This window comes from Xenopus laevis, chromosome 2S (assembly GCF_017654675.1).
Source record: "Xenopus laevis strain J_2021 chromosome 2S, Xenopus_laevis_v10.1, whole genome shotgun sequence".
Taxonomy (NCBI): Eukaryota; Metazoa; Chordata; class Amphibia; order Anura; family Pipidae; genus Xenopus; species Xenopus laevis.
In genome coordinates this window covers 96,999,886-97,026,793 of record NC_054374.1, presented here as the reverse complement: position 1 = coordinate 97,026,793, position 26,908 = coordinate 96,999,886, and the positions used below count along the sequence as shown (strand labels likewise).

Sequence of the window (26,908 nt, the reverse complement as noted above, 5' to 3'; positions counted from 1 at the left end):
GAGTTATACTAGGGACACTACACATGTATTGCAACGTTTAAGAGATACCGGTTGGGCAGAGAACAATGCATGGGGAACACTAGATGTGGTTGGGGGGCAGTTTCTGAGGCTTCGAAGAAACTGCTCCACAGGCAAGGACTTTGGGAACCAGGTGTGGGACATGCAGCAGAGATTTGCGGAGAGAGGTTACAAACATAAAACTATACAGAAAGCTCTATCGAGGGCAAAAGGAAGTGTTAGAGAGGACTTGCTAAGGACGAAAACAAAACAGAACAAGATCTCCAACTGGTCAGACAAAGTAGTACTTACTACTAGGTACAGTAAACAATTTTTTGAAATATCGAGGATTGTTAAGAAATATTTACCTATTCTCTATGGTGATGAGCACTTTTTCAGAGTGTTGAATCCAGGGATTAATGTGATTCCTAAGCGGGCCCACACTCTGAAAGACATGCTATCACCTAGTCATTATAAAAAGAGAGACCAGAGACGTGATTTGGGGCCACTTACATCAATTGGGAACTACAGGTGTGGGAGTCAGAGATGCATAACGTGTAGGCATATGAAAGTATCAAAAAAATTCAAATCAACGGTAACAGGGAGGGAATTTGACATTAAGGGCTATATCAATTGCAATACCACTTATGTAATATATTTGATCACGTGCCTTAACTGTCAAATACAATATGTAGGCTGTACGACCAGGAAACTGAAGGAAAGAGCTAGGGAACATTTGAGTCAGATAAAAAACCCGCGAATGACTGAAAAGAGCAATGTCACTAGACACTTTAGTACATGCAATGGAAATTCCCTAGAATTTTTCAGTATTCAGGGGATAGAGAGGGTTAGATTGGGAGAAAGAGGAGGAGATCAGTTGAGCCTCTTGGAGAGGAGAGAAGTATTTTGGATAGTCCATCTGGGCACGCGTTTGCCCTTAGGACTTAATCATGAATTTGATGTTACCTGTTATACGTGAAAGGGCTAACATTGTTTAGGGGCCGAAGATGGAGCTATCGAAACTAAAAAGGGAGTTATTGACGGTTTATGAACAACAAATGCAAAAGAAGTGAGTGCTACTGATTTTTGGTTATTATACTATTTTTGTGATACATATTATTATACATATTTAATAATTGAATTTATAAATAGGGACTATTATACATACTTAATAATTGAATTTGTAAACAGTAACATATGAAAAGTAATGCAAAAACCCCATATAGGCATGTTTGAAGAGCAATTAACACAATAGGGTTAATCCCTCAAAGGTTTTGATTGGTTTTAAATAAAGTGGGAGGGACTGACAGGGTATAAATCCCGTAGAGACTGTGTGGTTTACAGATACACCTATGACTAAGCGCCGGAGGGTGCGAAACGCGTAAGGTGGGCCTGGGGGGATTGTATGTAACTGAATTTTTAATGATAATTTAAATAAAGAAACTTTTTATGGAAAAGTAAGCCTTTGGGACAGCTATCTTTGAATACAAGGAATTTTGATATATATATATCGCCTGTGAACTGGGGCAAGTTCCTTGGGCTTAACCAAGTTTAAATCAGAGGTGGACTCCCAATCTTTATATACAAAGCTGAAACTGTAGGCTGGTGCAATAAGTTCAGTTTATAAAATATTACATTTTTAGCAATATTTTATTTTAAGGGTTTAGTTATCCTTTAAAGCGAACTCATCTATATACCTGTCAAGAGCTGAAATTATGGTTTTGCATGTCTCAGTGGCACCCTCACTATTTGCATGCATGTGGAGAAGGTTCTTTAATTTCTTGCACATTCACACTGGCCCCCTTTGTCTGAACTAGACCATTCTGTATCTCCAGATGTGGCATATAAAAGCCAGGAGCTTTCGTTTTAGATGATCTTAGAAATAATGTATTCATGGTACACAGAAGGGGCAAAACTCATATGACTGATGTATTAGAATATGCAACACAACTGTATTGCAATTATAAACAGTATATTTGAGTGATGTTTGTATTTTATCTTTACTTCTTAGTTTACAGCATATGATCCATTCATAGAGAATACTCTGTATGTGTATTCTGTTATATCCAGAGACCTTTCAATCAGTTATAGCAACTTGCAAGTTATACAGTATACGGTAATATACAGTATTCAGAAACTTTAGAGCACCAGTTTAAGGCCATTACCAGGTTTGGTTTGTGGAGTTTCAGCTCTTTGTGTTGTTTTGAGCAGAGGAGGAGGTTGTGCTGTATTTGGAGCTGGAAGAAGAACAGCTTTTACAATCCTGAATATACAAAACCTTATTTCACAATAAACTTCCAGATTCATTATAAAACATTTTCATGTTTGCTGAATGGCAGATTTGTTGATGATTTAAAGTTGATTTGGGGGTGTGAAAGCCAGACAAGGAGCTTGGAGAAAACAGATAAACATGATACAGTTTGTATGCTACTGGAATGATTCCTTTAATTTGCCCATGCAGGTCATTGCATCAAAATGGCTTTGATGGAACAGGTTGTCTCTGAAATGGAAAATGCAGTGTTAATAATGAAAGCAAGGAGATGATTTGTTTCCAGGATGACTGAAGAAAAAGATGATGATGATGATGATGTTGATGGTGCCATGCTGCATCTTAACATTCATAAGCATGAAATTTAAAGTAGATTTTGTTAAAATTGGCAATGCATTTTCAATGAAGAAACATGAAATGATTTGCTGGCGGAATTGGCATTTCCATTCACAATTATGGAGCATTCTTGTGCTAAAGTATCAAACAAGCCATTCTTCAAGTATATGACGACAGCAGAGTGCTAGCTATTACCAAATGTGGGCGCAGGAGTTTGCTGTGGAATTTTAGGTTTAATGGAATCCTTTGGTGCTTCTGTGGATGCTGTCAAAAAAATTTTTAGCTTCTGAAAACACTATTATTAATCCAAGAAAGTATGCCAGAGCCCTTTATAAAAAACAAAACAAAAGCAAAACTGCCCCTGTTTTGTTGCATTAATGGGATTTAAATAAGTACATTGTAACAGCTGATTTTTCTACATTCACTGAAAATATAAATATATAGCATTTAAAAACATTAAAATATTATAGGTAAAAAATGTGTTACATAAAAAATGTTTTTGCAAATTACAGCAAAACATAAAGATGTTGTTTTGCCAACATACTGTGCTTAATATAGAGCTAAATCTCATCCTTTATTTGTGTATATACATAATGTAAGACACTGTCCGCTAACAAAGGAAACTTATAATTTCTGGAAAAAAAGTACAGTGCATAAGAGCAGGACCTGGAACCATATGTAAAGTGACAGATTTACCCGCATAAGTGAGGTGTAGAGAACAGCTGCAATTGCACTCTGCATTCCTCCTGTACCACATTGCTTTTAAGTCTGAGTTCACATTTTTCATGACACTCAAAAAAGAAAGAAAACTGTCAGAGCATTACCAGGTTTACGCGGCTGAGCAGTCGGCTGAGATTTTTTGGGTTTGTAAGGGAAAACCTTTTGCGTCTCATTAGGAACTGAAAAAAATGTTTTATAAGAATTTGTATTTAAAATTGACAAACAGATATGAATTGACCGTCATGCAATGTTGGTAAGTTAAATACGATAAATGTATTAATATGAAGTGGGAAAAAAATCAATATACCACTAAAATTTACAGCTGGAAGAATGTATATATATATATATATATATATATATATCTATATATATCTATATATATATATATCTATATATATATATATATATATATATATATATATATATATATATATAGATATATATATATATATAGCCCATTTACCTTTCGTCATGGAATTTTTGTTAAATGTGATTTTTAAATGTGACACAGTAGGGCAGATTTCCTACCAAAAAATTCGCCAGTGTGACATCATTTCGGTACTTCACCAATTCCCTAACGGGCGCAGGCATAACTTCACTAGTGAAAGAGACACGCTAGCGATCATTCGCACTCTATCGCCAGGTGAATTTTCACTTTGGCGAAGGATGTAACTCCGCAAATTCAGTAAGATGTGGATTTTACTGAACATTACCTCTTGCGCCAGACTTGCTTTCGCCACTTCAGACCAGGCAAAGTGCAATGGAGTGGCTAGGCGTTGTCCTAGCGAATTTATGCCTGGCGAAATGTTGCGAAGTGGGCGAAGTGGTCTCTAGCGAATTTTGACATAAAAGAGGCACAACTAATATGACACCTGCCATTATAAAACCAGTTTGTGTGCCATTTGTGTTTTTAGATGCACACATCCCATTTGTACATTCACAACATTTTCATGAGGATAATAATTAAGGAGAACTAAAGCTTAATTAAAGAAGTAGGCTAGAAATGTTGTACATTCTGTTTTGGGTTCCTGTAACAGCCCAAGGCAACCACAGCAGTAAAGATCTGGGCTTCCAACTATGCCCCCTATATCTCCCCAGCTTCTTTTCTGCTGATTCACTGCACATGCTCTGTGCTACTGTCACTTACTGAATTTATGGACCCACTCACAATATACAGTACACATAGAATAGAAATGTTACAGTATAAGGCTGATTAGTAATTAATACAAATAATTACTACTTGGCAGCACATAAACCAGTGCAATTAGAATAAGAATAATTTAATAATCAGCTTTATAGCATCAGCTTATATTACAGGCCAACTTAATTTTCTGCTTGATAATTTGCAACAACCCCTAATCTTAGCTGAGCAACAGCTGCTCAGAGCCCACTGAGCATGTGAGTGTCGCTGACACTTTCTAAGATGGTGACCCCTTGCTATTGACAAGCTGAAACTTTAGGCTGGTGCAATAAGTTCAGTTTATAAAATGTGACATTTTTAGCAATATTTTATTTTTAGGGTTTAGTTATCCTTTAAAGCGAGCTCATCTATATACCTGTCAAGAGCTGAAATTATGGTTTTGCATGTCTCAGTGGCACCCTCACTATTTGCATGCATGTGGAGAAGGTTCTTTAATTCCTTGCACATTCACACTGGCCCCCTTTGTCTGAACTAGACCATTCTGTATCTCCAGATGTGGCATATAAAAGCCAGGAGCTTTAGTTTTAGATGATCTTAGAAATAATGTATTCATGGTACACAGAAGGGGCAAAACTCAGTCATATTCCTGATGTATTAGAATATGCAACACAACTGTATTGCAAATATAAACAGTATATTTGAGTGATGTTTGTATTTTATCTTTACGTCTTAGTTTACAGCATATGATCCATTCATAGAGAATACTGTTTATGTGTATTCTGTTAAATCCAGAGACCTTTCAATCAGTTATAGCAACTTGCAAGTTATACAGTATACGGTAATATACAGTATTCAGAAACTTTAGAGCACCAGTTTAAGGTCATTACCAGGTTTGGTTTGTGGAGTTTCAGCTCTTTGTGTTGTTTTGAGCAGAGGAGGAGGTTGTGCTGTATTTGGAGCTGGAAGAAGAACAGCTTTTACAATCCTGAATATACAAAACCTTATTTCACAATAAACTTCCAGATTCATTTTATAACATTTCCATGTTTGCTGAAAGGCAGATGTATTGCCGAATTAAAGTTGATTTGGAGGTGTGCAAGCCAGACAAGGAGAAAACAGATAAACATGATGAAGGCAGGGATGTCAAAAAAATCTATTTATATACCATCATCATAGCAATGTTTACTATTTCAAAAAACCTCCCTGATTTCAGTTGATGTTGAAATCGCTGGATAATGAAAATCTTGTTAAAGTAGTTATATTGTACTGAAATCTGATTATTTCAAAAACATTCCAATGACTTGCAAAAGTAGTTCTTCAACTGCATTGAAGCAGTTTTATGAATAGGTGAAGTGCATAAATTCAATCATTCACCCAAACAGGCCCACGCTGTAAATTCTTAAAGGAGAATTGAAGCCTTTGATAAATGGTAGTATTTCTAGAGAGTCCCCCTAGGCTCCCCCACCAGTTATCCTGCCAAACTCTGCTCTAATTTCTTTTCCTGTCAAGAACAATCAGAGGAGCATGAAGGGTGCCATCTCACTGTTGAATCTTCCCATTTAAGAGATGACACTGAGCATATGCAGTTGAAGCACATGTTTTATGTTTACAATCACTTGTATCAGAAATTCAGCATTGTGAGATGCCACTATTTAACCCCATTACTGTGCTTGCTCTCAACAGATAAAGAAAACAGTATACAAATTGGAAAAACTGGTGTGGTTTGGAGTGGTTATCTACAGAAATTCTAACACAATGACGGAGCACTAAGTCCCAGCACTAACCACCATCCTGCAGTGTTTAGAACAATGTAGGAGCTGGTAAGCCTGGCAGAGGAAGCCAGGAGGAGGAAGGAGAAGGCTCCAAAGATCAGTGAGCTACAAATATTTATTCTTTAGTTCAGCTCTGTCAAACTGGTGACCCAAGGGCCACATGTGACCCACCAGACTACAATGTAGTCTTTTACAATTATGAATAAATATACCATAATGAAGGGTGTCTGTGTTGTGTCTTTGAGTGTAGCACACAAACACCATTTAAACCGATTCTTTGCCCACTAAAGAACAAGGAAAATGTTGACTTTTTATCAGAAAAAGGGATGAAGACGACGAAGTAAATATAACTATTCATTCTTAGATAAGTGATAAAGTAAGCCAGGTGCTGCAGTTACCCTGACAATATAAGAGAACAGTGTTGCCAATTAAATGACATGCTCTCAGTATTTTAGAAAAAAATGAATTCATGATCCTAATGAGAAGAAGATGAAGATCCTTTTAACTTTCAAGGGTTGTTTGGTGGATTTTCTTTTTAGTCAGTTTAGTTAGGCAAACATATTTGCAAAGAGAACTGTGTATCCATATAGCATCTGCCTTACATTTGATTATATTTGACATTAAGGTATAAAAGTTTCAGTTTCTTAATACGTTATTATGTAAAAAAAGATCTTAAAAATGTCATGAATTAATACCATCCACTTTATAGAAGTGCTGCATTAACGCGTCTCTTCCCTAATTACTAGTTCTAAGAGCAGGTCTCATTATACAGACTTTGCAAAATACTGCCAATGAAGACAAAGAACTGCTGAAAGATGACCATTAATAACCTTGCGTGATAGGATTTTAAAAGGTGTGAATGATCTGCCACAGCCTTACAACATTTTTTTTTTACTAAAGATTTTCTGTTTTAGTGAGATCAACACATACCGGTAGGCCTGGCTATTTTTGCTGACCACATAAAACAGACCTATTGCTTTAGAGACCCAATGTTTTTTCAAATTCACATAAAACTTTGTTTTTGCCATTGCCTTCATGATAGAAACTACACACCCTATATTGAAGTTACCAGTACCAACACTACTATTTACTTCATCAAACTCTGTAGAAAGTAAGAAATAAATATGAAAATTTTAAATTACCCGACGATACTTCCGTCTCTCCATATAAATGATGGCTAATATCATTAATTGGTACCCTTTGTGTTGGTTTTGGTGCTGTGATGGAGAACAAAGCAGATATGGATGACAAATCAAACTAATTTATCATTACATAATTAATGCTGTAAAAAAAATGTAAGCATAGTTTAGTAATGCACATTTATGCAGACAAAAACGATGGCAATTTCATTGCGCAGTTTCCGATTGTGGTTGCTCATTCCAGAAAGAAGCAAAGGGTGGTTAGGAGCAAGGTAAAGTAGTAATAAAAGTAGATACCTGAATCCAGTTACATGTTAGATTGAATTTATAGTTATATATTATTACTAAGAGCTTAATAATTACAACCCCCCCCAGTTTTACATACCCCCGTGCTTTCCTTCATTTAACACCATTTTGCCCCACTTTCCTCAAAAACCCGTTTTCCCATGTGAATGTGACTTTTGCCATATTTTCATCTCTCTTCATTAATTTTCACTGTTTTTACAGAAAAATCCTGATTTTTACATACTCCCATTTTACATTTTCCCAGATTTAGTTTTTTTCCAGTCCCTTGGAAACTGCTGCCATTTTTTGTCTAATGGGACAAAAAAATTGCACCATAGTATAGTTAAGTTAAAGTAGGTAATTCTTACATTTATGATGTAGTTCATAAAGCTTTACACAGTCAAGCACACTTAGGGGCAAATTTACTAAAGGGCGAAGTGACTAACGCGGGCGAAAATTTGCCAGTGTGACGTCATTTTGGTACTTTGCCAATTTACTAATGGTCGCCGGCGTAACTTCGCTAGCGAAGGAGATAGGCTCTAGCGGTACTGGCGAATTTGCTCTCTGGTGAATGGACGTAACTATGCAAATTCACTAAGCTGTGGATTTTACTGAACGTTACCTCTTGAGCCAGACTTGCCTTTGCCACCTCAGACCAGGCGAAGTGCAATAGAGTAGATAGGTGTTCCTCAAAAAATAGTTGAAAATTTTTCTAAGTCCCAAAAAACGCTAGCTTCTTTTCCTTTTTCAGGGTAACAGGCTAAAATATAGCGTAAATTTGTTTTGGGGTAACTGGCTTCCCCCCTACATTAACATATGGCACATAAACTATACACTGGGCACATGTGCAGGGCAATATAACAACTTTATTTTATTAAGGTTCCCTGGGCTTGTGTAGTTAATGTATTTGCTGCAACATATCCATCCACTGAACTTTAACTTTCTGCTGTATGCAAATTAGGCAACACTAGCGCAACTTTGCTTTGCTTGGCGCTATAACGCTAGCACAACTTCGCCAGCGTTCATCGCCCTGGAAGCAACTTTGGATTTTAGTGAATTAGCGTTGTACTGGCGAATCTACACCTGGTGAAGTGTTGCACTGTGAGCGAAGCCATCTCTGGCGAATTTTCGGAGGTTAGTAAATTTTCCCCTTAGACATCTATGTACCCACCACTGCACAGTTTAAAGGAAAACTGTACCCCTCAAAAAATGTATGAAAATATATTGCATAAAACAGCTCATGTGTAAAACCTGCTTTGTGTAAATAAACCATTTTCATAATAATATACTTTTTTAGTAGTATGTGCCATTGAGTAATCATAATTAGAAAACTGCCATTTTAAAAATAAGGGGCGGCCCCCTGGGATCGTATGATTCACTGTGCACACAAACCAAACAAACTATACTTGTTAGGTCACATGAGCCAATTAACAAACTAAGTTGTTTCTTTTGCTTCCACACTTCTTCCTGTTACAGTTAGAGTTGTAGTATTTCTGGTCATGTGATCTCAGAGGCAGCAGACAGACCATCACAAAATGGTGGTTCAAGGCAAGAGATGTAAAAGGGCAATATTTACATAAATATATATAGCAGTGTGGTAAGATTCTTTAATATGCCACTTACTTTGATATAAACTATCTGTTGCTCAAGTATTTATTTGGGGGTATAGTTTTCCTTTAATTGAAAGCTAAACAGTGATGTCACCAGACGCTCTGCAAGGTTTAAGCTTGTATTCCTGTATATCAAAAAGTTAAAAAAAAAAAACTGCCACATATTTACAAAATAGTATGATTTAAGAGTATAAAATTAATATTCAGATAAAGAGATTCATATTATGCATTTCCCCCCTTGCTTTACTGGTAACTGGTTACTTCTGCTTATGTTTTCATAGGCTGATGTTGGCAGAATTATCTTGGAAAAGTTTTCTGACTGGTACATTGGTGCTATAGGCTGATTGATCCTCCAATGTTTTAGCTTTTTTAAGTGGAGAGAATTCTCCAAGAAAAACAATTATGTTTAAAGGCATATTAAATGGATAGGTTTGAGGTTGTTTGACTAGATGAACCAATGTCTTGGTCAGTCTCCCAAGATATTGCAAACAGCAGAAAAGTCTTTGAAAAATGTAACCAGACGTAAATAGTAAAAGGAATAAGTGACCTAAAACATATGGCCACAGGAAATGTGCATTGATCATTCCCTTTTCTGTGTATTTGTATATTTGTAGTGTTTTGGGCAGATCATTAAAACTTTGAATATATATATATATATATATATATATATATATATATATATATATATATATATATATATACATATATATATATATATACACATATATATATATATATACATATATACACACATATATATATATATATATATATATATATATTATTTTTTTTTTCATATATGTGTATATATATTTATTCATATATGTATTAAAATTAGCCTTGGAGTGATGGAACAACACCCCTTGCATTAATCTATATAAAATTAATTGTCATTAATTCTCCCCTTGTGTATTAATGTCAAATATTTCAACCAATGTCTGTTTACCAGGTTTGGAGTGGGAAATTGTATGTGGCTGCGTTGTTTTTGGTACTGGAGAAGAAATTGGGGGATTCTCACTTGGAGCTGGAAGATACATACAAGAACCTATTTTATGAGTCTGTCTGTAAAATAAAAATGTGTCTTCTATGTGAAGATTAAAAAAGCAAAGAGCAGAAAGGTCAAAATGGATAGAAAAGGCACCTGTAAATTGCACTTGCTGGAAAGTGTTCTAGGAGGAAAGCTGTATTGTTATAAAGCTTTGAAGCACATTTTGTAGCATATCAAGTGCATTGCAATGTACCCAGAAAGAGATTTGTTGAAATATATATATTAGCTGTATACTAAGTACCGGTCAGTAAGCAAGAATATTTGAGGTGTGCATAGCTGCTCAGCTTTCATAACACTGCACATACATTTTCAGCCATGTTTAGCAGCATTTAACTTTACTACCTGTGGCTTTAGGATAATCAAATAAATGCAGTCTGATTAGGTTTATAGGCATCCTTTTCTTTGTCATAGGAACTGTACAAAATACAACAGAAGTGAGTGTAGATTTTTTGTGGGGAGGAGAATTCTACAAAGAGAAAGCAAATATCGTATTTACCAGCAGTTGAAGAAGGACTTTCAGTTGTAGTTCTGGGTTTAGGAGAAATGCTTTTTAAAGTTGTATCTGGCACAGAAAAAAACAACATTTCTCTTGAATGTGTAATTTTCTTACATCAGGCTAAACCTGTTAGTATTTTGATATCATGCATCTGATAGCAGGACTTATTGGCTCAGCCGTTACAAAGTGAGGGAGTACCCATGCAATGTCAACTAGCACACTGCTAATGGCTGTTAGAGTAGTACATATAGCCATACATATAGACACACACATACACACACAGAAATCTATAATATACTCTTTTTTTGCAACTGTGTATTTATAAGGATATAGGTTTATAAAGATAAGTTATAAACTGCCAGGACAGCGAAACCTGTTAATAATAAAAGTTACAATTTGCAGTATATTAAGATGACTTGTCTTTTGGTCCTTGTACTGAATGTCACCTTGCATTTGTATGAACTGTCATAGCCATAGCTTATGGTGTTTTATCTCATTTTGAAGGAAAATATAAAATGGAGGTCCTGTCATACTAGTTGATTCTGGCATTGTAACAAAATTTAATCCTCTAGTAGCCATATTAATTTATGTTTTTTTGCTCTACAAAAATGTACTTGATAAATTACACATATAAAATATTTCTTAAATCTAAAAACTACAATGGATAATTTCTTATCTTATTCATGAAAATAATAAATAATAAAAGGATCATAGTACTATTTCATTCATTAAAGATGGTGAACCATACAATGAAAAATATGCAAGCATGATGTCAGACATGGCTTAAAGCTACATGTGACATTATAAGCAGAAGTAAAAAATACAGCCCATGTGCTTGATTCATAACTGCTCAGCTTCCATAACAATGCATATACATTTTCAGCCACGTTTAGCAGCATTTAAAAGATCTAGGCATAGTTTTATGATTCCAACTTTACTACCTGCGGCTTTAGGATAATCAAATAAATGCAGTCTGATTAGGTTTATAGGCATCCTTTTCTTTGTCATAGGAACTGTACAAAATACAACAGAAGTGAGTGTAGATTTTCATTTTTTGTGGGGAGGAGAATTCTACAAAGAGAAAGCAAATATCGTATTTACCAGCAGTTGAAGAAGGACTTTCAGTTGTAGTTCTGGGTTTAGGAGAAATGCTTTTTAAAGTTGTATCTGGCACAGAGAAAAAAACAACATTTCTCTTGAATGTGTAATTTCCTTACCTCAGGCTAAACCTCTTAGTATTTTGATATCATGCATCTGGTAGCAGGACTCATTGGCTCAGCCTTTACAAAGCGAGGGAAGTACCCATGAAATGTCAACTAGCACACTGCTAATGCCTGTTAGAATAGTACATATAGCCATACACACACACACATACACACACACATACAGTATAAATCTATATTATTGTCTTTTTTGCAACTGTGCATTTATAAGGATATAAGTTTATAAGGATAAGTTATAAACTGCCAGGACAGAAAAACCTGTTAATAATAAAAGTTACAATTTGCAGTATATTAAGATGACTTGTCTTTTGGTCCTTGTACTGAATGTCACCTTGCATTTGTATGAACTGTCATAGCCATAGCTTATGGTGTTTTATCTCATTTTGAAGGAAAATATAAAATGGAGGTCCTGTCATACTAGTTGATTCTGGCATTGTAACAAAATTTAATCCTCTAGTAGCCATATTAATTTATGTTTGTTTGCTCTACAAAAATGTACTTGGTAAATTACACATATAAAATATTTCTTAAATTTAAAAACTACATTCTTAATTGTTTTTCTTTTCCCTTTCAATGATATGTATGAGGAAAATACTGTTGTGTATTGTACGTTTGAAATGTATTAATGATGGATTTGTCCGTCTTTTTTTTTTTTTTTTTTTTTTCGTAATTCCAAATTCCTTTGTGTTTGTTTATTTTATTTGTTATAAAATTTCAATAAAGACATATTAAAATTTTTTTTTTAAAAACTACAATGGATAATTTCTTATCTTATTCATGAAAATAATAAAAGGATCATAGTGCTATTTCATTCATTAAAGATGGTGAACCATACCATGAAAAATATGCAAGCATGATGTCGGACATGGCTTAAAGCTACATGTGACATTACAAGCAGAATAAAAAATACAGCCCATGTGCTTGATTCATAACTGCTCAGCTTCCATAACAATGCATATACATTTTCAGCCAGGTTTAGCAGCATTTAAAAGATCTAGGCATAGTTTTATGATTCCAACTTTACTACCTGCGGCTTTAGGATAATCAAATAAATGCAGTCTGATTAGGTTTATAGGCATCCTTTTCTTTGTCATAGGAACTGTACAAAATACAACAGAAGTGAGTGTAGATTTTCATTTTTTGTGGGGAGGAGAATTCTACAAAGAGAAAGCAAATATCGTATTTACCAGCAGTTGAAGAAGTACTTTCAGTTGTAGTTCTGGGTTTAGGAGAAATGCTTTTTAAAGTTGTATCTGGCACAGAGAAAAAAACAACATTTCTCTTGAATGTGTAATTTCTTTACATCAGGCTAAACCTGTTAGTATTTTGATATCATGCATCTGGTAGCAGGACTTATTGGCTCAGCCTTTACAAACCGAGGGAGTACCCATGCAATGTCAACTAGCATACTGCTAATGCCTGTTAGAATAGTACATATAGCCGTACATACACACACACACACACACACACACACACACATAAATCTATATTATTGTCTTTTTTTGCAACTGTGCATTTATAAGGATATAAGTTTATAAGGATAAGTTATAAACTGCCAGGACAGCAAAACCTGTTAATAATAAAAGTTACAATTTGCAGTATATTAAGATGACTTGTCTTTTGGTCCTTGTACTGAATGTCACCTTGCATTTGTAGGGACTGTCATAGCCATAGCTTATGGTGTGTTATCTCATTTTGACGGAAAATATAAAAAGGAGGTCCTGTCCTACTAGTTGATTCTGGCATTGTAACAAAATGTAATCCTCTAGTAGCCATATTAATATGTTTTTTTGCTCTACAAAAATGTACTTGTCAAATTACACTTCAAAATATTTCTTACATTTAAAAACTACAATGGATAATTTCTTATTATCTTATTCATGAAAATAATAAATAATAAAAGGATCATAGTGCTATTTCATTCATTAAAGATGGTGAACCATACCATGAAAAGTATGCAAGCATGATGTCAGACATGGCTTAAAGCTACATGTGACATTTCAAGCAGAATAACAAAATACAGCCCATGTGCTTGATGCATAACTGCTCAGCTTCCATAACAATGCATATACATTTTCAGCCATGTTTAGCAGCATTTAAAAATATAGGCATAGTTTTATGGTTCCAACTTTACTACCTGCGGCTTTAGGATAATCAAATAAATGCAGTCTGATTAGGTTTATAGGCATCCTTTTCTTTGTGATAGGAACTGTACAAAATACAACAGAAGTGAGTGTAGACTTAAATTTATTGTGGGGAGGAGAATTCTATGAGGTGAAAGCACATATTGTATTTACCAGCAGTTGAAGAAGGACTTTCAGTTGTAGTTCTGGGTTTAGGAGAAATGCTTTTTAAAGTTGTATCTGGCACAGAGAAAAAAACAACATTTCTCTTGAATTTGTAATTTCCTTACATCAGGCTAAACTTGTTAGTATTTTGATATCATGCATCTGGTAGCAGGACTCATTGGCTCAACCTTTACAAAGCGAGGGAGTACCTATGCAATGTCAACTAGCATACTGCTAATGTGCTAATAGTGCTATTTCATTCATTAAAGATGGTGAACCATACCATGAAAAATATGCAAGCATGATGTCAGACATGGCTTAAAGCTACATGTGACATTACAAGCAGAATAACAAAATACAGCCCATGTGCTTGATGCATAACTGCTCAGCTTCCATAACAATGCATACACATTTTTAGCCATGTTTAGCAGCATTTAAAAGATCTAGGCATAGTTTTATGGTTCCAACTTTACTACCTGTGGCTTTAGGATAATCAAATAAATGCAGTCTGATTAGGTTTATAGGCATCCTTTTCTTTGTGATAGGAACTGTACAAAATACAACAGAAGTGAGTGTAGACTTGAATGTATTGTGGGGAGGAGAATTCTACAAAGAGAAAGCACATTTCGTATTTACCAGCAGTTGAAGAAAGACTTTCAGTTGTAGTTCTGGGGTTAGGATAAATGCTTTTTAAAGTTGTATCTGCCACAGAGAAAAAAACAACATTTCTCTTGAATGTGTAATTTCCTTACATCAGGCTAAACTTGTTAGTATTTTGATATCATGCATCTGGTAGCAGGACTTATTGGTTCAACCTTTAACAAAGTGAGGGAGTACCCATGCAATGTCAACTAGCACACTGCTAATGTCAGTTAGAATAGTACATATAGCCATACATACACACACGCACATATAAATCTATATTATTGTCTTTTTTGCAACTGTGCATTTATAAGGATATAAAGTTATTAGTTGCCAGAACAGCAAAACCTGTTAATAATAAGAGTTAAAATTTGCAGTATAATAAGATGACTTGTCTTTTGGTCCTTGTACTGAATGTTACCTTGCATTTGTAGGGACTGTAATAAGAATAGCTTATGGTGTGTTATCTCATTTTGAAGGAAAATATAAAAAGGAGGTCCTGTCCTACTAGTTGATTCTGGCATTGTAACAGAATTGAATCCTCTAGTAGCCATACAAATATATGTTTTTTTGCTCTACAAAAATGTACTTGGTAAATTACACATCAAAATATTTCTTACATTTATAAACTACAATGGATAATTTCTTATTATCTTATTCATGAAAATAATAAATAGTTAAAGGATCATAGTACTATTTCATTCATTAAAGATGGTGAACCATACCATGAAAAGTATGCAAGCATGATGTCAGACATGGCTTAAAGCTACATGTGACATTATAAGCAAAATAGAAAAATACAGCCCACGTGCTTGATGCATAACTGCTCAGCTTCCATAATACTGCATATACATTTTCAGCCATGCTTAGGAGCTTTTAAAGGATCTAGGCATAGTTTTATGGTTCCAACTTTACTACCTGTGGCTTCAGGATATTCAAATAAATGCAGTCTAATAAGGTTTATAGGCATCCTTTTCTTTGTCATAGGAACTGTACAAAATACAACAGAAGTGAGTGTAGATTTTAATTTTTTGTGGGGAGGAGAATTCTTTGAAGAGAAAGCACATATCGTATTTACCAGCAGTTGAAGAAGGACTTTCAGTTGTAGTTCTGAGTTTAGGAGAAATGCTTTTTAAAGTTGTATCTGGCACAGAAAAAAACAACATTTCTCTTGAATGTGTAATTACCTTACATCAGGCTAAACCTGTTAGTATTTTGATATCATGCATCTGGTAGCAGGACTCATTGGCTCAACCTTTACAAAGTGAGGAGTACCTTTGCAATGTCAACTAGCACACTGCTAATGTCTGTTAGAGTAGTACATATAGCCATACATACACACACACACACACATAAATCTATATTATTGCCTTTTTTTGCAAGTGTGTATTTATAAGGATATAAAGTTTTAAACTGCCACAACCGCAAAACATGTTAATAATAAAAGTTACAATTTGCAGTATATTAAAGGGATACAGTCATGGTAAAAAATTATTTTTTCAAAATTAATCATTTAATAGTGCTGCTCCAGCAGAATTCTGCACTGAAATCCATGTCTCAAAAGAGCAAACAGATTTTTTTATATTCAATTTTGAATTCTCACATGGGGCTAGACATTTTGTTAATTTCCCAGCTGCCCCTGGTCTTTATATCTTATTCATGAAAATAATAATTAATAAAAGGATCATAGTACTATATCATTCATTAAAGATGGTGAACCATACAATGAAAAATATGCAAGCATGATGTCAGACATGGCTTAAAGCTACATGTGACATTACAAGCAGAATCAAAAAACTACAGTCCATGTGCTTGATGCATCAGAAGTTAGCTATTCCAATAGAAAAATTTACAAAATATAAGAAATGAAGCAAGCTTCGGGTTCAAGTTAAACCGTATTATGTGGATTAATGTTTGGGCAAACACTGACAATGCTTAAGCTGAGTAAAAATATTCTTTACCAAGAGGTTGATCAGGATCACCAAATAAATGGAGTGTTATAAGATTAATGGGTACATGGTGGGTTTCTTTAGGATCTGCATGGAACAGAAGGATATTGTTAATCAACCAATGTTTAACCTGTCCCTTCACTCTCTAATCAGTGACGTATTTGCCCCAAAGACAAGCGCTACTTCCAATGGCACAGTCTGATCAAACTGTATGCTAAAAGAATCATTTATTACCAAGTTTTGGGACAGGGTTTTCAGTTGCCAGAGTTTCTTTGGGTGCAGAAGGAGAAGAAGATATTTTTATTGTTTCCGTTTGAACTAAAAGAAAAATTTAAAAATAGAGTGTGAAATTAAAACTAAACCATGTGAATCCTTTTCACATTAAGTCACTAATTCAAGTCAGCCATGCGGCATCTTGATGACAATAAGACCGAAATTTAAATGAAAACACTAGACAACATTGCATAACAAGTCAAAGAGCGTTCCTTCTATAGTAAGCCCTGGACAACATATGGAAAGTGGAATACAATTACCTAGAAGAAAAAAATACATAGTATTTGGTAGTTAGAAAAAGGAAATTAAAGTTAGTTTTAATTACCCTCGGTTGTTCTGGCTTCTTCTACAACACTGACTGCTTGAGATTCCTTAAAAACTGAATGGTATAAATTTTTCAGTCAAAAGGAAATGGAAAAAATATTCAAAGCAAAACCAATTGTTTTTTAACAAAACCTTTAGGTTATTGCTAACAAAGCCTACAAGGTACCATGATCAACCAAGAGTGTGCAAACTCAAAATATTTACTAAATCTGGCTTAGAACCAGTATAAACTAAAATTCTCTCAGAACTTCTACAATGCATGCAATAACATGCATTCATAATTCACTGCAGGATACAAAGGAAAGATACAATTTTATAAAGCAATATGTACTCTGGATAATCCATAAATTCCATACATTTTTACCCTGGTCAAAACTCATCAAATTGTGAAAGCCAATCAAACTTTTCACTGTAAAATAACTGTAAAAATGCATAGCTCTCTCACACAAACACACATCTCATTTGCAGGCCATTTGTGAAAATTTATGCGCAATGCGAATTCGCAAAAAACTGAAGGGCAAAGCAGTGCAATATTTTATCATTCAGGAAAAGGCAGGGGCAATACAATCATTTGCGAATAAATATGCGCTGCACAAACTTTATAAATGACCTGCAATGTGTGTTTATGGCATTCTAGGGAATCAGCAAGGCAATGCCATAATACTAAAGGATATCCTATGACAAAGGAAACATATTTTGGCAATTTTCTCTGCTGGCACAAGCACTTTAGTAATGGGTAGAAAAGTGCACAAATCAATTACAAATGCATGTGCAATGTGCTAAACACAAAAATTATACAAAACCGTTGCGTAATTCATTGTCAGTTGCACGCGCAGGTCTAACACACAAAGGAAGTAACCTCTTCTCAACAAAAGTGTTTTTGCTATTCAGCAAAGTGCCATAAACTGACAATTTGATGCAACAGATAAAATATTGTTCAATACAGTATCTTCTAAACATCTAAGGGCACTAAGCTAGAGTGCAGGGATGATCTAGATTTTTGGGTCTCTAAGAAAATAAACGTAAGACAACGTTTTCAGAATTCAATCGAATAAACATACATACTGTATAGACTTTACAGATGAAAAAACACAACAAACCTTTATATTGTTCATTTTACCCAACAAACATTTGTGTCACATTATGTATGAATACTTTTATGGCTTATTAAAAAGTTCCCTGAGGAGTTTATGTCAAATGCATCCTTAAAAAATATCTAGAAGTAATTTAATAGACATTACCAATAGCCCACCACATTTCTAATTAATGATACATTTCGCAAATTCATGCAGTACATTCTCAGAATATTACCAGTTGTGGGACTTGTTTGTGGCTTTGATACAGTTCCAAGCTCTTGAACATACAGCTCTTCAGTGGTTGCTGTAAATAAATGCTTATAATGACTATTTTGTATTTCTTATCTATAGATTTAAACCTCTAATAAAAATACTTAATGGACTTGGGATAGTCTAAAAGCCTGTACAATATTGTATGACTTCCTTGCTTCCACTGTAGACTTTTAGTTCCAGGGCCATTCCTATTGACTATAGTAGCTTTTGTGGAGAGTAGCAGATTGCATCAGTGCCAAGCCCCATATCTTGGCTAACCCTGAACATGGGTGCAAGTGGGTCTGGTAATCTAGGGTCCCGCCAGTTGGTGGAGCTGTAAGCAAATGTAACACTTGTTACTTCATCCCTCCCCAGGGACCTACATATTATTAAAACTATTTGGAGCCACATTTAGCAAGTTCATGCAGTACATTCTCAGAATATTACCAGTTGTTGGACTTGTTTGTGGCTTTGATACAGTTCCAAGCTCTTGAAAATATTGCTCTTCAGCGGTTGCTGTAAATAAATGTTTATAATGACTATTTTGTATTTCCTATCTATAGATTTAAACCCCTGAAACAAATACATAATGGACTTGGGATAGTTTAAAAGCCTCTACAATATTGTATAACTTCCTTGCTTTCAATGTATATTTTTAGTCCCAGGGCCTTTACTACTAACTATAGTAGCTTTTGTGGAGAGTAGCAGATTGCATCAGTGTCAAGCCCCTATCTTGGCTAACCCTGAACATGGGTGCAAGTGAATCTGGGAATTTAGGGTCTCGCCATTTGGTGGAGCTGTAAGCAAATGTAACACTTGTTAGTTCATCCCAGGGACCTACATATTATTAAAACTGTTTGGACAATAAAACTTGTTTGAGCTTTGAGTAGATGAAAGAAAGTTATACATTGAACATCAAAAGCACGTGACTTTTACTGCTGTGTCAAACAGATCCTTCACTAACTGTGCAATTATCACACACAATTTTTTCTGAAGATAATTTCAGCTACGTATGCAGTCCACACATTGGTGATCTGGTATGTGAGATTATTTAAGTGGAAGATCACATATAGAAAAGCAGCAGACAATGATTTCTAAACCATATTCTGAGGTCCCACTAGAAACATAAATTTATGGCAGAAACAGATTTAGATTACCTACAACTCTTTCCTGTTCAAAGGTATAATTTTCCTCAGTTGTAATTGTCTCAGAAACTGACTGTGTGGTGTCTGGGGTTGATTAAAAAAGAAAAGTCAGGGATGTTAACAGTAAACTGGAAGAGGGGTATTTTCTGTGTATTAAGTATTCATTTTACCAGCTTCCATCTGTGGTGCTTCAGTACTAGGGCTGGGTTTGGAGGTTTGTAGATATGGCATTTCTGAAAGAAATAGTATAAGTTTTCCTTATCCTATTAATAAGATGGAACTACATTACAGGAATAAGCAAGTATATGAGAATAGAATGTTGAATATGCAGGAACAGCAGGATTCCATCTGTAAAAAAGCTGAATATTTGGTAAAACTCAGCAGAAGCAAACCAGTCTTAGATGTTGACCTCCTAATGATAGTGGGGTTGAAAGTTAGGCAACAAAAACACAACAGCACAGATGTTCATAAAGTTAAATATATATTATATATCAGTGATCCCCAACCAGTGGCTTGTGAGCAACATGTTGCTCACCAAGAACTTAGCTGTTGCTCCCAGTGGCCTCAAACCAGGTGCTTATTTTTGAATTCCTGGTTTGGAGGTAAGTTTTGGTTGCATTAAAAGCAGGTGTACTGTGAAAGTCTCCTGTAGGCTACCAGTCCACATAGAGACATCATTTTCACTCACAGGATCGTTTTGCATGCCTGTACTGCTCTCATTTACATTTTAAATGTGGTTCATTAGTAAAAAAAAAGGTTGGGGGCCCCTGTTATATAATACATATTTGAAGTGCAAATTAAATTAAAAAAGAGAGACTCCATATATTCAAGCTTCTCCATATTGTTCATAAAACAGAAATAAGGATCAATGTGTTGTGTGTGATATAACTTTTCACACTTGGCATTTCAATACATCATAAAACTGATACAACACAGATGAAGGGTGTGTAAACCAGATATCTGCTACAATTATAAAAGGAAAATAAATAATGCAAGAAGCCTCAGGTATTACCATGGATCTCTGTACACAAATGTTTCTTTGTACTGAGTGTACAGATATTTCAGGAATTGTTCAAAGTGGGTTGGGTCTTAGATTTATACATATGAATAATGATGAGATATTGAGATGTGAGATTAAAAAGTTAAGAATTTAGCACAATGAAAAAAAGAAAAGAGTAAGACTCCTCAAGCTAAATAAAATAGTTTTTTTAAAAAATACATGCCACCATTAAAGGAACAATGTGTCCCAAGTATTATATTTCTAAATATATTTGTAACATGTCTAAAAGAAGCAACGTTTCCCGTAATTATTCACCTTTCCAAAAACGCCTAAAATTGCATTTTCCTTGATTCCACATTAACTGGAAAATTATATTCTCTCATACTTCTCTTATTTAGAAAAACAACACAAACTATAATCTTACAAAGGTGTCTATTTATAGATAAAACCTAAAATGCAGTATAAAGGACATTAATAGGATCAGTAATGTACCATGTGGGACAACAGGCACTTCAGTTTTAACAATATGATGAGATTTGGTAGGTACTGGTAGACTTTTTACCAATTCTGAAAAAGAAATGCCAAGATTATTAACAGAAAATTTAATTTAATACATTTTTAAGAAAAAAGTGAAAGTAAACATGCTAAAGCTTGCAATAATCCCAAACTTTTTAATGAAATCATTGAGGGGCTATTTGTAAAAAAGATTATTTTGAAATCAGTTTTATATTTTCCACTTCTTGCAAAAGAGAAACTTGCAATAATACAGGTATGGGATACGTTATCTAAAAACTCATTATCCAGAAATCTCTGCATAACAGAAAGTCTGCCTTCCATTTTATCAATATAATCCAAAAATAAAAATATTCCCTTTTTTCTTTAATATTAAAAGAGTACCTTGTAATTGATCAAAACTAAGATATAATTAATCTTGGAAGAAAAACCAGCCTATTGTGTTTATTTAATGTTTACATGATTTTCTAGGTGTCCTAAGGTATGAAGTTCCAAATTTTGGAAAGATCCGTTAGCTGGAAAACCACAGGTCCTGAGCATTCTAGACAACAGGTCCCATATCTGTAATATATTGTACCTATGGCATACAACCGAGCCCATTTAGCAACAATCCACAGCGAGTGATTGCAGAAAAATTAAGTGCGTTCAGGAGCTAGCTTTTTTTTCAGCAATCATTTACCCAAATGTGAAGATCGATAAATCCGCTTCAAAGATTGTCCAGGAGCAGTGTCCCACAGTACCTAATCAGATGGTAGCATTTACTGGCGACTTGTTTTAAAGTAAACATCTTATTCGTTTTTATGGGTTACTCCACCTTGGCAAACATAGTGCCTTTTATTACATATGGGGGTTATAGCCACAAAATATCAGTATATCATATAGGGGTATTTTAGGTCATAAAAACATAAGAAAAGTGGCAACTCTTGTTTTATTGCATCTCTATTGCAGTCAGTGGGTATACATTTTACATTTTTATTAAATTTCATTTCAGATAACCTTTTCAAGAATTCCTTTTTCAAGAATCTTTAAAACCTGGCAGAATAATCAACCCTCCCCCAATGTTTTCAACTGTTCAATGGATTGAAGCAAGTGGTCAATCTCATTCCTTAGGGAAAAAGTGTCGGGGAAGGTGCATTCAAGAACTTCAAGAACAAGAGGAAAATGATGCAATTTAATGTATATATGATTAAGAATGGATTTTTTTGTAATCATTTTTAATACAGAAAGAACAACACTGTATAAGCAGAATACAGCAGTTGTTGCTGAAGAAAATGGTGCAGATGAATTGTCATGCTATGCTCTCACAATGACATGGAAAAAAAGCAGTTTTCCCATCAAAAAATAATTAACATTACCAACAGTTGGGCTTGATTTGGTTTGAAAGAGTGGACTACTGTAAATATCTGGTTGAATTGAAGATTCTAAAATAAAAATTAATAATTAATTCTGAAATGGTAACGTCCTATAGAACTCTAATGCGCATATCCATTGCTTATTTAAGTTGTGCCAGTGATATTGCCAAAAGGAGTACAAAGTTTAGTACAGGTATGAGATCAGATATCCGGAAACCTGTTATCCAGAAAGTTGGGAAAGCCATCTCCATTTCCCTTTTCTCTGTAAAGATAAAATGGTACAGGTATGGATCGGTTATCCGGAAACCCATAATCTAGAAAATTCTGAAATACGGAAAGGCTGTCTCCCATAGACTCCATTTTATCTAAATAATCCAAATTTTTTAAAATGATTATCTGTAATAATAAAACAGCATATTGTACTTGCTCCTAACTAAGATATAATAAATCCTTCTTGGAAGCAAAACCAGCCTATTCGGTTTATTTACCATTTAAATTATTTTCTAGTAGACTTAAAGTATGGAGATCCAAATTACAGAAAGATCCTTTATCCAGAAAACCCCAGGTCCCAAGCATTCCGGATAACAGGTCCCATACCTGTACCAAGTAGTTGATGGTTACAATGCTACAGTGAGAAACAATAGTTCTTTAATGATGAAATTATTTTTAGCAGACTTAATGTATGGTGATCCAAGTTATTGAAATATTCTTTACCATAAAAAACCCCAGGTCCCAGGTAATAGATCTTATACCTGTATTTATACATTTGTATAATTGCCTGTTGCTATTTGTAGTCAGTTCAGTATTACTACAATATTATTTCTGATTGTGTTCCCATACAACATGTCTCTTCTTAGAGTCTTTTAACTGTACTGGAGTCTATTTCATACAAGTAATGTAGTATTACAAATATAGGAAGAGGGCAAGCCTTGTGGCTAGGACCCAGTTATTCAGTTATCTTGAAATGTAAATGGTTTAAAATGATATGGTCATTATCACGAAACCAAGTCTCATTGTAAATTTAAGATACAGAGAAAATATGTGCACAGGGTTTGGACATGCACATAATATTTATTTTTTACATATTGTATAGATTTTCATCAGAATACTGTACATTGCATATGAGTATATGCATTTCTTTAACATAAGTTTCCAATGGTGGCAAATAAAAAGGCTAAATTAAAAAAAAACTATGAATTATGCTATTCTTATCTGAATTTAGTACATAAATCACCAGAAAAAAAAATTTGGTAACATTGTCCCTTATTTTTCATTGCCAATGTTTTTTCTGCTTATTTGTCAAATTGCCTAGCAAGTTAGATTGTGGCTACCTACATGGGAAATATAAAGTGCAAGATATGCCTCTCCTAATCTCCAACCTCATTTTAGAATCTTTTACTAATAGCTTTAATGGTTATACATGAAATCAAGGTAAAAAAAAAAAGTTTTAAAAATAGTAGTGTGGTGTAATACATTCCCAATGTAATATGTTTTAATGCAATATTATTGTATATAAAGAAATTAAAAAAAAACAAAATATGGGATTTACCATGGGGAGTTTGTTGTTTTTCCCAGCTGGATATTGTAGCCGGAATATATACCGACTGCTTCTCTCTGGCAGCTAAAGACAAATTTGGGCAACAGATGATATATGAGTGGTTTTATTCCTGTAGTGATGCTTATTAAAATGTGCTCTGTTAAATCAATAAAGGAAATAGAGTAGGATGTATAAGCAATTAGCACCAAGCAAAAAACTGCTACATAACTACACAAGCAGAGGAAGGTGACTAATACCTTCCTTAGCCTAAAGAAATAATGTTTTACGTTTGAAAATGTTTACCTCAAAATTTCCAACAGAACTTAGGTCTTTTTTGCCAGGCTATATACTTCCTAATCCATATGTTTTCATGTGAACCAGAACTGGCACCCCATTGGAACTACAATTATGTCTCTAAAGATATTCATTCAAAGTGATGTCTCTTGGAGCATCCTGGCTGCCAGTAAATACATACATCATGTTTCACAAGAGGAAGTTACAATAAACTGAGTTATGCCTTAATAAAAAGGCAAGTATTCTCCTGATTTAGGATGGCAGGCTGAAAGACGATGGCTATAGCAAGAAGAAAAGAAAGTATAGCATACTGGGGAATTTTATTTACCCTCTGTGGTCTTATAATGTGTGTGAAGTTTGTCAGTGTTCACTTGTGGAACATCTGTAGATTCTGGAACAATCTCTGCTAAAAAAAAGTCATCAATGTGTCAAATAGGAAATCTAATATTCATCAAACTGCCTTCACTCCCTTATCTTTGTTTCTGTAGTATACAGACCCAACATTTGTCTTGTATGTTTAATAAGCTTAGAGGAATTGAAATGCATAATAGTAAAGCATTTTTTAACAATGAAAAACAAAATTGTGATCATGTGCTAAAGCATGAAATTTAAAAAAGACATAATAAATCTCTATCTGCTCAGTCTGGTTTCATATAATTTATAAATGTATTTGATATAAAATGTTTTTTTTTTACTCTCATCTATTTATAATTATATTAAAATAAAATGCTTCATATAACTTAGATTGTAAGCTCTGCGGGGGCAGGGATCGCATTCTTCTAGTCTATTAATACTTATTATACTTAGCATGTATAAATGTAAATTCATTTTTCTTTTTATTTGTGTATTTGTTTTATTTGGAATAACAGAATGCTAATAAGCACATATAAATGTACAGTTTAAGGAATTAATAAATAGTAACATAATCACTGTAGTAGTGCATTATGCACAGGTCCCTTGAGCTACAACCTATGGTAGGCACCAATTCCAAGGATCAGTGAGGCTCATTTATGAACAGTGGACCAGTCTGAAACCAATTAGTGATTCGCTTCAGCTGAAGGTAGAACAGTTGAAACATTTAATTGGTTGCCAAAGATTACTGCCCTGGAGCAAATTTGGCCAGAGTCCATAAATAAGGGTTCTGGACTTTTCAGATGTGTAAGGTATTTTATCCACTGGACAACTCTACCACACCTCTGTGGTGTCACCCCATAGATTAGTAAGGAATGCATTGTGTGGCATGTTGCTCGAGAGTAATTGATTAGTCCCTGTGTGTGTCATGAAACATACTGTATACAGTATATTATCCATACAGCATCTGTAGTTAGAACACTTGCTGTTCACCCACAACCCACTTATGACTAGCACCATCTATAAGGAGACAGATATGACATACAAGACTTATTAGAATTATTTATAATAGTTAGTTAATAATTTCCAAAACATACTAGAAGTAGAAATTTACCCTGGGCAGTGTGCTGCTTCTCAAAGCAAAAAATTGTTTTCACAACATTTTTAACTTGATTTTTATAATAATAATATATAAACATAAAATTAATGCCTTGAAATAAAAATTAAGGTCATAGCATAGTAAAAAAAACAGGAAAGAGGTGCGTACACAATGCATCACGATCAAGGCAGAGAAGGGAAAGCTGCAGAAATGATCGAGTGTAACTCAAAACGGGCATAACATACATTACAAAGTTGTGTAATTTTAGAACCTATGGATGAATTTTTAAAAATGACTTTACATCCCCTTTAAGAAAGAAGCAAACATTATTTTGCAAGCAAGAACAAAGAACAAATAGGGCAAAGATGATTAGTGGTCCTGGCTATCTGGGTTTTTATATTCGATTTGCCCAATTTATTCCATGATTTGCCATTCTTAAGTTACATTTAAATGAAAACTACCCTCTGTCAGTGAAAAGCAATGAGCAATGTGGCAATATGCATATTTCTGTCCAGAACACAGAACAAATTGTATAGTGAAAATATATCATTTTGTACATATAGTATTCAGACCCACCCACTTCTCTGCACACACTGTTTTAAAAAGTGCATATAGAAGATAATACTGGTGCACACAGACAGAAAAAAATACAAAAATGAAAGGGCAGTTTGCATCTGGGTACTTATTGGCAAGCATTTTTGCCAAACTTTGAGATCCTATTGAATAATCTGTCTTTCTGTTGCTTTCAAGTTGGAGGTCAACCCAACCAGAAATGAT

At 34.4% G+C, this 26,908-nt stretch overlaps 1 protein-coding gene across 29 annotated transcripts in view; it reads right to left on the bottom strand.

Annotated features, from left to right (window-relative positions):
- Positions 1-26,908, bottom strand: part of LOC108708946 (target of Nesh-SH3) — a 198,040-nt gene that overhangs the window by 48,018 nt on the left and 123,114 nt on the right. For 8 of the 29 annotated variants that reach the window (XM_041584160.1, XM_041584157.1, XM_041584152.1 and 5 more), the window contains 28 exons: positions 25,010-25,087; positions 24,400-24,471; positions 22,854-22,919; positions 21,478-21,552; positions 20,156-20,218; positions 19,998-20,069; positions 19,288-19,356; positions 18,824-18,892; positions 17,514-17,567; positions 17,150-17,233; positions 16,928-17,002; positions 16,045-16,110; positions 15,885-15,956; positions 14,961-15,026; positions 14,801-14,872; positions 14,334-14,399; positions 14,174-14,245; positions 13,224-13,289; positions 13,064-13,135; positions 11,915-11,980; positions 11,755-11,826; positions 10,814-10,879; positions 10,660-10,731; positions 7,378-7,452; positions 5,351-5,422; positions 3,427-3,501; positions 2,798-2,866; positions 2,163-2,234 (listed from right to left, as the gene is read on the bottom strand). In XM_041584160.1, coding sequence (XP_041440094.1) covers positions 2,163-2,234; positions 2,798-2,866; positions 3,427-3,501; positions 5,351-5,422; positions 7,378-7,452; positions 10,660-10,731; positions 10,814-10,879; positions 11,755-11,826; positions 11,915-11,980; positions 13,064-13,135; positions 13,224-13,289; positions 14,174-14,245; positions 14,334-14,399; positions 14,801-14,872; positions 14,961-15,026; positions 15,885-15,956; positions 16,045-16,110; positions 16,928-17,002; positions 17,150-17,233; positions 17,514-17,567; positions 18,824-18,892; positions 19,288-19,356; positions 19,998-20,069; positions 20,156-20,218; positions 21,478-21,552; positions 22,854-22,919; positions 24,400-24,471; positions 25,010-25,087 — 1,968 coding nt within the window. The remainder of the gene's footprint in view (positions 1-2,162; positions 2,235-2,797; positions 2,867-3,426; positions 3,502-5,350; positions 5,423-7,377; positions 7,453-10,659; positions 10,732-10,813; positions 10,880-11,754; positions 11,827-11,914; positions 11,981-13,063; positions 13,136-13,223; positions 13,290-14,173; positions 14,246-14,333; positions 14,400-14,800; positions 14,873-14,960; positions 15,027-15,884; positions 15,957-16,044; positions 16,111-16,927; positions 17,003-17,149; positions 17,234-17,513; positions 17,568-18,823; positions 18,893-19,287; positions 19,357-19,997; positions 20,070-20,155; positions 20,219-21,477; positions 21,553-22,853; positions 22,920-24,399; positions 24,472-25,009; positions 25,088-26,908) is intronic. The other 21 variants (XM_041584148.1, XM_041584151.1, XM_041584156.1 and 18 more) reach the window with 21 other exon arrangements.